Genomic DNA, 12814 nt, shown 5'->3' on the forward strand with positions numbered 1-12814 from the left:
GAAGATGAGAATAGAAAAATAAAGAAGAACAGAAAATTATTTTACGATTTTTTCAGGTTTTAACAGTAAAGTTGCTTAATTAGTTTTGGTTTATGGTTACCAAAATCAGAAGTGCAGGCTCTGAGGTACTCTGAATAGGGAATGGTTACCTCTTCAGACGACTGTCTGTAAAATTATAACACAATTTGAATCTCATGAAGGCATTAACAGCATTCAGTAATCAATAAAGTGTCAAATTATAGAACACATTCACCAGCTCATGATTTATGTAATTGAAAGAATTCTTACATACATAGTAGTTATTTACAGAAGTTAGCTTCAAATTCTACAGTACTAATGTTTTGTGTGTTTATGATAGCACTGATGGTACCACGGTGCCTTTAGCATGAAAATATGCAAAGATTTCTGAACAGTTAGCCTTCCAAATGTGGCACGGAGGAACAGTCAATATATTTTTATAAGTGACAATGCAGTGTGTAGACAGTTCATTCCTGACAATATGGTTATTTAGTTGAATGTATAGTTATTTTAATGAATATTCACATTGATACTTTTAAAATAGTTTGGATCAAGTACACAGATAAGTGTTGAAACAGCTGGTGAGTTCCCTGCTTTATTACATACATTGTGTGCAAGCAGGTAGGATTAGTTTAAAATTTCTGCATAAATACTTCATGAAAAAATAATAAAAATATGTGGCAATTGTATTCAATAAATAAATTAAAAGATAGCCTAAATATGATATACTGAAGGGTTTCAAGTCCAGTATTTGTTAAAATATCATTATTATAATCTTATTTGACAGATGGCACTTGCAACATTTGACATTCAGTTTGTTACATTTCTTTTTTTGTTTTTCCAGTTGGAGCACAGGCAGGTGAAGTAACCTGCTCAGGGTTACACCGTGTCAGTAGTGGGATTTGAACTCACAACCTCTGGATTTGAAGTCTCAAAAACAACACCACTTTCCACTTAGCATATACTGTAATGAATTTTTAAAATGATATTAATTTTATTCCCAGCTATTTATTATGTGCAGATACCACAGGCAGAACTCTGTGTTCTACTAACTACCTCAACTTACCCACTTTTTACAAACTTTAGTTACAGTATTTATTAAATTCTCTTTTTATTTAATTATTCAAGAAGGTATGTTTTTGTTCTTTATCTGCTAAGTTACACTTTTTTGCACTCTTTCTTTTTTAGTGCATTTTGGTGCAATTAAAATAGTTATTTTTATTGGAAAACTTACCCTGCCTTCTGCTGTTTTTAGTGGTGCCTGCTAAATTTCCCCATTGGACAAATCTAACACGATCTATCATTATACAGGTGCATCCATATTTAGAAACATGACCCAATGCTGCTTCCAGAAAACTTAAGAGATCAAATGGGTGGTGTTTATGCATGTTTATATATCAGGTGTTTATGTACTGTAATTGTATGAAGTTGATTTTGAAAAAGTATATCAGTAGTAATTGCACAGTGGGGAGTTGGGGCCTTGAATTAAAATCCTGTGCCCCTTAATTGATGGATGAATTTATTATAATGTCAGAGAGATAGATATGCAACCATGAAAGGCTCAACGTTTATAAGTGTTCTCTGTGAAGCACTACTTTATCTCAGCAGAAAGATGTGGGAAAAGAGAAAAAGCTAGCAAAAGACAAAGCACATACAGTACAGCATCACTTTGGGTAACACTCAATATTGTAGATACGTTCAAAGGCAATTTTCTTTCATTGTCTGTCTTTTTCAGACTATACAGTCTTTCACCCTAGCCTTTAATTTGGCAACTGGCATCCCACATGTGAACACAGTAGAGTCCCTGTTCATGTTTGTATGCTAAAGTCTGATTAAATAAAAGCACAAATTTAGGATAAGAAAAAAAAATCAATACCTTGGCATACAGATATGGAGCACAAAATGATGTAATCTTTAACCAGCTCCCGCTCCTGTCTACAATCCCAGGTAACCATAAGACTGCCAGCACCCGGGGTTTGTAAACCACAATGAGTGCAGAGTAACAGGCAGCCTTCACAGTTGTAGCTTCACACAAAGCCCACTCATGAGACCAGAACAGACTTTTACCTCATGCCGAAACCCTGTCCTAAAAAGTCCAAATGTCAATCTTTGTTTAAGTAAAATCTCCTAGGTGACAACTATTCAAGCCCACTACTTTCACTGATTGTTCGGTAATATTTACTTTATTAGAAGTGTTGTTACTATTCTTTCTTAGACTTTTTGTAACTTTTATTCATGCTCTTAAATTGATTAAACGGCAAAAAAGTACTTTATAATCTTTACCAAGACTGAAGCCAAGTCTATTCAGTATTTCATCTCACAGGTTTACTTAAATGTTCAAAGAAATGTAATGCAGTTAATATATTTACCTGGTATAAATGAGACAGCTCATATTGTTTATCTCCTTATCTGCTGTATATCTACGGAAGTCTTCCCAAGCATCTTTAATGGCAGTGATAGCCAATATGACACAAATTGGAATGAGCGAGAATCCCGGCTGGAAAGCATTTACAACTGGAACAAAGTTTAGGGCTGCAAGTCCCACAAAATAGATATTAGCAAACCGGTGAAACTGTTCAAAAAGGTTTTTGGGCAGGAAGGACAACAGGGTGTATTTGGTGGTTTTGATGATGTTAGTATCATAGTCCCGGTTGGGACGCTCCTTCTTCCTATGGCCTTCAAAGGGTAAATTAGGAAGCACAGTCCTGAGCTTGTCTTCCTTTGCACCTATTCTCCTGAATACTCCTGCCGCAAGACTCTCGGGAGCCACTGAAGTCATCTTGGAAGAGGGATTCCAAAGACTCTTCCTAAAGAGGTTATTTTTTGAAAGCGCTCATGCTTCAAGCCATTGCCTGGGCTCTAGGACAGGCAGCTACACTCTGGCAGGACAATGGTGACACGCGAGAAATTGTAAGAAGAGCACTTGGCAGCAATTCTCATTACAGTTGACTCACCCTGTGAAACCTGCATAGTCACATACCTGTCTGCCTCAAGTGTCATTTAAAGCATTACCTTATTACCTTTCCTTATTGCTGGTTCAGCCTGGGCTTGTCTGGGTCCTAACAACCACCATATTAAAGGCCACATTTCACTATGAAAATAACCCGTCAAGTTACTTTTCAGATGCAGTATCTACATATTTATATATACAGTATAGATAGATATATAAAATGGACATTACAAAGTGTATACTTTGCATGTCTACAGTATATACAGCACATTATGAACTCTATCTGCTCCACATTTAAACACAGTCCATCACTTTGAGTTCAGCCAATAAAAATCAATTACAAGCAATCATCAATGCAAATGGGGCTCTGTTCAAGCTGTTATAATAGTGTAACCCTTTTTATACTAAAGGCCAGTACAAAAAAAAAAGACAGTCTACCATGCAAAACAAAGCCTTTTGCTTTTCAGCACGCCAGGTCAATGAAAAAGATCTTTTAAATATGTAACAAAATTCAGCTATCTTTTATGACACATGTGCAGGTTTCTATGTGAATAATTGTTTGCAGCATTACAAGCACTTATGATACTAGACCTAAAGCAGTTGGAAACATTTTTGCAGGCTAACCATGTAGTTCCCCTTTAAATGTGGTTTAGCATTTAAGATGCAAAAGCATTCAAAAGCAGATCAACAGCCTATAGTCCTCCATTAGTCCCATTCCTTCATGCGACATTATTTCAGCAATCAGGAATCAAGAGATATAGGCTCTCATTCTTTTCAATTTTCCACAGAAAGTGTTGCCCAATACTGCAAAAAAGTGAAAATGCATTTAAAAAGATACAGCATGGCTTACTTACTAAGACACTGGACTTTAAACCACCAGTTCAGTTCTTTTTCAGTTCAGTTCTATTGTCCTATGCTACTGTGTTACACTTAGTAAGTAATTATCTTGTTTGTGCTCCAACTGTAAATAATACCTGTAAACAGCTGTAAAATATATGAAATAGAACATTACATTGGATAAAGATGTTGCCAAAATACAGAATAATAATTCAAATTTTTCTCCTGCAAAACGTTGGCCAGATGAAAGCCTTCTGCTAACTCTAACTTCCCATCACTTGTCTCCTTAGTTGCACTCATTAGCTTTAGTCTGAGAAATAGAAGCAGTTAGGGAGTGGTCTAGGAACACCACTGATGGTAAGGCGCACACACTGACATCTGCCTTAGTATGACGTTAAAACAAAGGAGTTTCTGATTATTTTATAAAAAAAAATAAAGAAAATAAATAAACAAAGCTGCCTCCTCACACATCTCAAAAATGATGTTTTAAGTTTTTTTTGAAGTCAAAGATGATTACATCTATGGAAGGGGGATGGGGGTGGGTGGGAGTGGGTGGTGGTAGTGCTTTGGACCTTACAGTTGACATTCCATTGAAGGCTGACTTCTGCCTTAGGGCTCGTGGTTCCCTGTGACCACTGACTGGAGTAAACAGTGAAAGAGAATGGGGGGATTGATAGATAGTAACATAAGGCTTAGTCCATACTTAGACACATAATGTTTAAGACTTTCAGATTTTTTTCCCCAATAGCTTCATTCAATTGAAAAATAAAAGGCTGTAAAGAGTAACAGGAAAACACATTAAGTCCCTAAGTAGCTAAAAAATTTCTTACGTATAAAAAGTTAAACATAATAATGAGAAATAATATGAAATTACTTCTCTGATATTAGTTGAGCTTAAGATAGATGAATTTTAGTTCTGTGTTAGAGGTTGGCCTTCTTGTTTTACACTATGTGTAGCCATTCCTCCAGTCTACCCACATATTGCATATAAGTAATCAATTACTTAAATCATCATCATCATCATCATCAGTGTCCTCACACAGCCTAAGCTTCATGGCCAAGTGAGCCTTTTCCTGACATTTGATTTGACTTTCCATTATAGATGCCTCTCTACCTTCATACTACTTGCACACAGTTTATAATCCTCAATTTATAAGAAAATATTGAATATAAATCTTGAAAACGCAAAGCTTACTCCCATACTCACATGCATTATATAGAGTTCACCCTGTGATTAACTTGCTGCCTTGAATAAGGGCGCCACCTCTCTGCCATTTGACTTTCATTCTTTCTGCTATCAGGCGATAGTCTTTATCAAGCCTAACCTTTGTTAACTTTACTATTTCTAATTATACTTCACTCAGAGATCAACATCAGGTGGTCTGGATTGAGAAGCTGACATCATTCTGGAAACATAAACTGGAGATGGTGGGTCTGAAAAATGAGTGGGAAAGTCTGTTTGGATAGCAGCGCCTCTGAAATGTGGAAAGAACTGTACCCCATAGCATAACCCCCAAAAAACAAAATTTTGGTGTTCTCTATTACAAGGAAAATGTCAATTAAAATAACTTTTATCTTGTAATTTAAAATCATAATGTATTATTGACATACTTCTCAATTAATTTCCCCTTGGGATTAATAAAGTATCTATCTATCTATCTATCTATCTATCTATCTATCTATCTATCTATCTATCTATCTATCTATCTATCTATCTACTTTTCAGAAATTCTAGTGTTTAATAAAAAAACAGCAAGGAAGTTTACCCTGGAAACTAATATTGTCATTCAATCCACAATCATGTAAATCCATAATGCACTTTTCATTATTCCCATAATGAAACCATCCTATACTTCCATAATATGCAGCCAAATAAAACAGGCCGTGTGGCTATAGCGGTGTGAGATGCCATCATCTATGATAACATGTCATCTTTGCTTCTTTCCATGTCAACAACACGTCTACTACCTGTCAGGAGTTATAGAGAAAGATTCTCTGGACAGATTCGCCCTCAGACAGAATTCTCACTGAGCTTTTGTAGAGTATTCCAGATAAAAAACACACAGTCTCCCCCTCACCCTCCCTTTAAGATTATCTTTAATAATGCTTGGCAAGAAGTGGTAGAAGACACCATTCAGCCGTGAGGCAAAAATGCCCATTTTGCCAAGACACAGTAGTTTTATTTAATTCTAACACAAAATCAATCATTTAAGCATTGTTTTAAAAAGTTACTGCAGCATTAAACAAGCCCAGAACTAAAACTGACAAGAGTAATCTTATTCTTTACATGACACATTACAAGGAAAAAACATTTAAAAGTAAATATGAAATGACAGGAGATGGAAGTAGTCTGACAGTAGCAAGTGAAAAAAAAGTAGAACAGGACTCAGAACAACAGGTTTAAAGGAATCAATTAGAGAATAAAGACTAACATGAGGAAATGATTAAATGAAAGAGGTAGGGTGTATTTTCAAGTATGATCTGATTGTCAACACAAAGTAAGGTTGAATGACCAACACAGGGCTGAAGTTCCAGAGGGCATGAACAATAAAGCTATATACGCAAATGATTACATAGCCCAGGGTCTAAAGAGGGAGAGAAATGAATGTCATCACAAGATTTTGGCTTTCTGCTACAGTAGTCTGTTGTGAGGCAACCAATGATAGCATGAAAAATGGAGGGTTGACATAAATACATCAATGGTTTGAAGACGGTATAATTATTTTTTATCTGTGATTACTGAAAAAATTGTCTCCAACTGAAACATTTTTGTCACATAGTATAGCAGGCTTACGTACTATTTCAAAACTGATTTATTATAACTGATGTGAATTTCCCCCTGGGATTAATAAAGTATCTATCTATCTCTATCTATCTATCTATTTTGAATTGATCAAAATATGTATATGTCATTACAAATGATGTACCTATTTTAAAACATTTAGAATTTAGTTAGAATTGTTGCTGTTTGCCTGAGGAATAAGCCATAAGAGAATGTTGTTGACATACAACCAACAAGCACCCTTTGTATACGTTCTGTCCTCCTCCTGGTGCCATCTGAGCCACATGCACATGGAAAACTTGAGGAAAGAATTGAGGAACCTCTGGTGCCTCATGTGTGGGCCAGTAAGATCAAGACTAAGAAATAATCATGAAGCTTGAGAAGCAGAGAGTAACCCAGTTAGGTTCAGAATGAACACAAGATATTATCTGCCTTGGGTAATATGATCCAGGGAATCAAGATAACTCAAAAGAAAGAAGCTCTGTTTGTGTGTAGAGGACCCTGTCCTTTAAGAATGGCACTAAGAAAGAACTCCTCAGTAACGGAAACAATAAAGGACTCTGAGAAGTCTAGCGATGTATGCAATGAACCATTATGATTGATAGCCGTTAAAAGGGTAGAATTACTTATCTTACAGCTATTAGAAGAGCACTTGACACATTATAAAAGAGCATTATTGAAAATAAAGATATTTTCTTTTATTTGGTTCAGACATGAGTGCTTCCTCTGAGTAGTGACATGCTTGCTTGTGGCTATGATATATACATTTGTTTGTAAATATTTAATACATTTTTCTGTTTATATTTAAATACTATAATTTGTGATTTGTGTGTTTTTAAGTCAAATTGTATTTGTAGTTATTGTTTAGCATGATGGGATCTTAAGGAGAAAGTGCACTTAATAATAACAAATTAAACTGAATATTTGAAAACATTCAAGAAAGAGTGGAATCATTGTTTAGTTCAACAGAGTTTCAGCTCAGACATTAACCCTGGATATGATGGCAGTTTTTTCCAGCAAAACACATACCCATACAAAGCAAAATTACGTGAGTTACCAAATAACCTATGCTGAATATCATTTGGAATTGCAAGAAAACTTTGTATTTTTGTAACTGACAGGTGTTCATGGGTCTGGTAGACCTGTGACATTATTGGGTTTCTAAACAAACAAAAAAAAACATTTTATTTTAAACTACCTGACAGATGTTGACTTTAGATCAGTTAAAAACAATATAGATAGCAAATATGTTTACTGTTTACTATGTGCCTAGATCACATTTATCAAAGAAAATGCTGTTTGATTCATGTAATAAAATGTGGTTTTTGTGTTGAAATTCATAATTATTAAGATTAGGAGTAATATATCATATCTGTCTTGATCAACTATATATAAGACAAGGACTCCAGAGATATTGATGTGTATTGTTTTGAAAAGCTATAAACTGAAAGGACAAAGAATATAATGAGCCTGATTTCAAATGAATTCATGGCATCTACACACCACATGAAGGACAGAGTTTTTGTGTGTGTGTATTGCAATTTTATTTTTTGCAGTAAATGTATGAAAACTTTTGAGTTTTTGTCCTTCTTGGGTCCATGAACATCACAGAATTTTCTCTTGCTGCTATTACATATATAGTGGACCACCAGGGGGCGCGCTGCTGCCCAAACCAGACATAGACAGACGTGGGACACAAGTGCAAACACATACATTTGTTTATTTTTTTTCATTTCCCTGTGGGAAAAGCCTTCCCCTTGTTTCCTACGTGTACAGCACAGTCACAGTACACAAAACACACTTCTCTTCTTTCTCTCTTTTCTTCTTTTCCTCCATTCCTCATGGCAAGCTTAATGTTCTCCCAGAGTAGTGGCTACTGGCTCCTTTTATAAGGCACCCGGGTGTGGCGGAAGTGTTGCAACGAAGGGCATAGCAGCAGCTGCAGCACCTCCTGGTGGCGCCCATGGAACCCAACAGGGCTGCACCAAACTCCAGCTCCCATGGAGCCCTGTGGGAATCTGAGGGGCAGCTGCTATGGGGGCTGCCACCTAGCGCTCCGGGAGAGGTAATGCTCTGGACATGCACCCTTCCCCAGTCCTTCGAGTGTACAGGCGTCCTGGCCATACATCACAATGTATATTATATATATGTATATATATATTCAGGCAACATGACTTCAGGTTCTGGAGTCGGTTGTCCTGTGACTCCTGCATCTGAATCCATCTAACAATGACTTTAGTGGCAGGTGTCCTTGGGATGTGTTGTCTCCTCTGGATTTGAGGTCTCACCAATTCATTGCCCAGTTCTTGAAGAAAAAGTCTGACAAATGCATTGCAAGCGAAGATGTCCAAGATAGGGAACATTATTACGAGTGGCAAGTGTAGGGTTCTTCTTTTGCAGCTGTAGGCACTCACTAACTTTTCCAAGTTATCTACTTCTCCTTTTGTAGAAATGTAATCCACAATGATTTATGGTTTTTAATGCTACCACCACAGATTCTGTGGTCCCTTTGCAGCAGGCTCATGAATATTGCATTATTTGGTCTGTAAGGCACCAAAGATGTGCTGGTTATGAATAGAGACTTACTTCAACTGACAAGCCAGTTCTTTGTACTCATCAGCGTGATGTCATGACCATGAAGTTCCTGTGTCATGTCCAAGACAACCTGCATCGCTGTTTTTTTTCAAGAGCTCCTCCATCAAGTTTCCTAACACTTGCCTGCATGTTCCATATGTATAATGAAGCAGCATCACAGGCAACCAAGAAATGGCATAACCTGCTCATCAACAGTAATGTTGGGCCCAGTATTGGAGCACAGAGGAAGGCGTTCCATCCACTTGTTCAACTCTGACCGTATTGCAGCTAGCCTTGACCTGGTCTTGATTAGCGGATAATACTGGATATATTGTTAAAGTTTTCCAGAGACATTGTTGCACATTCTTGGCCTATTTCTGCATTCCACAGAGATTCAGTGGATTTCCCATTGGATTTGAAAACAGCAGCAAGTATAAGAAGCCCTAAGTATGCATATAAATTGGTTTGGTCAATTATGGCGTAGATGAGTTGATGGAATTGTTCACAGTTGATGGTAATGTAAATGGTTGGTCTGATGGTTTTAGGCTTTGGTTATTGGGAAACAATGCCTCTAAAGAAGTGTGGTTTATAGACAATTTCCACTCCTGCATTGTTTCCAGGTTTATCAGACCCAAACACCACCAATGTGATGTTAATGTGTTGTTGGGGGGCAGGGGGACCACAGTATGTTCTCAATAGAAATTCATCCTTTAATTTGTTCTTCAAAGAAAATGAGACAATGAATCTCAGATTGAAAAAAGAATTAGGTGTATCTTTTTTTTAGTAAACACTGAAAATGGGTCTCACAGTTCCCAACACCACATGAGGGTTCACCTTAGTAGGAATGTCTGCAAATTTTCTACTCACTTCCTCTACAGTTTCTTTGATGATTTAAGACTGTGGGGTTCATCCTGTAACAGTGTGTTAGGTAATGGTTATCCACCTTATTATTTTTTATTGCAACTGTTTTTTTTTCTAAAGCAGTCATGGAATTCAAGGTGCAGAAGCAGGGGCTAACCTTAAATGACCGGTTAGGTCAGCTGGCATTGTTTTGAAATTTAGGAGGAAAAGGGATCAAACCACATTAATCCTGGGGCAACCGTTCTAGTAAAGGGTCTTAAAAATAGGAGAATACATTTGACAATTAGCTTTGCAACTTAGTTGTCATCTGCAAAGTGCCTCAAAGATTAAGACAGAAAAAACTGGATTATCTCATTAGACAGAATCGGCCCACAACATTCCCAAAAAAAAATCTGCCCAGGTACCAGTGTGCCACTCTTTATGGTTGGAGTAGCTTTCTCTCACAAGATGGTGATCAGACAAAAGTGACAAAATGCATTGATCAGGATGGGATTTTGTAGATAAGTGAACAAAGCTGTTTAGTTGTGGCTGGCACTTGAAAAGTAATGTGCTTAATAATTTTAGTACAACTGTTCTACATGTGTACATGAAATTTGAAAACAAATACACCTCTTCATTTATAATTCCTCACTGGAATTTTTAGGCTATATTTCTGTTTATAATATATTTTGTTTTTTCTCTAATTACAGTAAAATGAGATTTATAGTATATATAAGCACTCATACCTCAGTCTCAGTCTTTGCATGCTTACCTGTCATAAACCTGAGTTACTTTATAATTTAGTTGCACATCAGACTTGTATCTTCTGTGGTCTTCTATGGCATCTTTAACAGCAGTTAGGGAAAGCACAACTAGCAGGGGCAGCATAGTGATCTCTCTGTGAAAAACCCCTATCTGTGGGAACCAATTGAGAATGACCAGGAAGAGAAAATATACATTTGCAGACCTGGAAGGGAACAGAAAAAAATATTTACTGCTTGAAGATTAAAAAACATAAGTTTGTGGGTCTGAGTGCAAGAAATTGGCTTGTATTTACTGTCTTGATGCACAATAAAATATTAACTACCAGTAACGACGCACTGCACGATAACGTGCAGTGAATACACTTGACTTGAGCATTCCTAGCTTTTATACTCTGTATGTTTAGCATTCGTTTGCTCAGAGGTTGATGCGCTTGCTGCTTCAGGAGCAGCTCTTCTTTTCTCCACCCTAGCGGCCTGCTTCTTCTTTTCTTTTGTCTGCATTTTTTCACGTTAAAATTGATTAAGTCAGTGTTTGTGTTGCAATTACTTAGTATGTTTTCTTTAATTTTTCACTTAAGCTGGCACTTAAGTCTTCAATCTGCTTCAAGAATGATTTAAGATAGGGGAAGTGACAGTGAAGGTGGTATGGATGAGAACAGCACCTGTACTCATGCACCGCACGGCTACCTGCTGCCCGCTGATGAGAGTTGATTCAACAATAAAATAAAATAAAAATAAAAAGAGGAATAACCTTGGAGGTCAATCATCACCCCAAAAGCGGATAATAGATGTCATGTAGTATATGTGTACCAAATTTCAGCTCAAACGGTTTGATAGCTACAGGTGATTTAAAATCCTGGACATATAAACAGACAGCCACTGTAGCGTATTATATATAAAGAATATGATGGTATGCTATTGAATGTAATCCTGTACACTTTATGCACAGATATACAGTACATGTACAATTTTGAGAGGTGAAAGCTGTAAAAAGCACAAAATAGACAAAAACAACAGAATATGTTTCTTTTGAAAGTCCTGGCTATTAAAAAAATAATGCAACATCATGAGAAAACACACCACAGTAATCTTGCTAATTCTCAAAACTGGCATTTGATCACATAGTTTCATTATCAGTCATGAATGCTTTACGTATAGAGCAAAAGTTACCTGTGGAACTGCTCAAACAGGTTCTTTGGTATAAAGCTGAATACAGAATATTTGTTAGTTTTTATTTCATTTTCCAGATAGCTTCTTGTAATTTCCTGTAAGCTCTGGGTGTAGCTTTCATTGTTTGGAATGACAAGTCGCTTCTTACGCCGAGGTGCTGATGAGGAATGTAATAAAGGAGTTTTTTCGGATATTTCACTGACAGATGATTTTCCATGTCGGTATCGTAGCCACTCAATGGAAAGTGACATCTTAACCAATAATCCGTATGGCTGAAGAAAAGAAACAAACATGATGATCAGCTTGTACAAATAAGATGATACATGCATATAAAGTAAAAGTAGCCACTATATCAGCAAAGCATTTCAGGAGCGCCAGTAATGCTATGCTCATAGCATGGCTCCTTTAATAAAAAATACAGTCAATAGTTAAGACAGTCCAGATAGTCCTGAAGTTAATATGAGCCCACCAATGACTCCAGATTTCAATGAAATTCACTTTCAGATAATATTCACATCAACAGTCTCTCAGCCACAGGGTGACGAAAGAAACATAAAAAGCTTTTTGCTGTCTAAACTGGGACCTTCTTTGGAACCTCCTAATGTTGATCATTTTTAAGTGTATGAGTTTACAAGATCACCAAGACTGTCATATATAATGAAGACATGCTGTTATTCCTGTAATAAGTTCCTGCTCAGATATCCTCTAAGTTTTACAGTCTTAAAAATATTAATGACTGGGAGAAAGTCTGTAATTACATTTTATCTTCAGTACTGCCCCAGCCAAAGCTGCTTCATACCTTATACCTGATGCCTCCAGAATAGGCTCCAGCCTCAATGATCCAATCTGTCAATGACAGGTTCCACAATAGATGGATAC

At 36.7% G+C, this 12814-nt stretch overlaps 1 protein-coding gene across 2 annotated transcripts in view; it reads right to left on the reverse strand.

Moving 5' to 3' along the window:
- The window catches only part of atp10b (ATPase phospholipid transporting 10B), a 137056-nt gene extending 124852 nt beyond the window's left edge, over nucleotides 1–12204 (reverse strand). The window contains exons 1-2 of one of the 2 annotated variants that reach the window (XM_028812737.2): nucleotides 11936–12204; nucleotides 10774–10968 (exon numbers count right to left, since the gene is read on the reverse strand). In XM_028812737.2, the coding sequence (XP_028668570.2) occupies nucleotides 10774–10968; nucleotides 11936–12186 (446 nt within the window). In that variant the 5' untranslated portion in view covers nucleotides 12187–12204. Of the gene's footprint in view, nucleotides 1–2387; nucleotides 3011–10773; nucleotides 10969–11935 lie in introns of those variants that run through there. The other variant, XM_028812738.2, reaches the window with a different exon arrangement.
- Nucleotides 12205–12814: the final 610 nt, after the last annotated feature.

This window comes from Erpetoichthys calabaricus, chromosome 11 (assembly GCF_900747795.2).
Source record: "Erpetoichthys calabaricus chromosome 11, fErpCal1.3, whole genome shotgun sequence".
NCBI classification, from domain to species: Eukaryota; Metazoa; Chordata; class Cladistia; order Polypteriformes; family Polypteridae; genus Erpetoichthys; species Erpetoichthys calabaricus.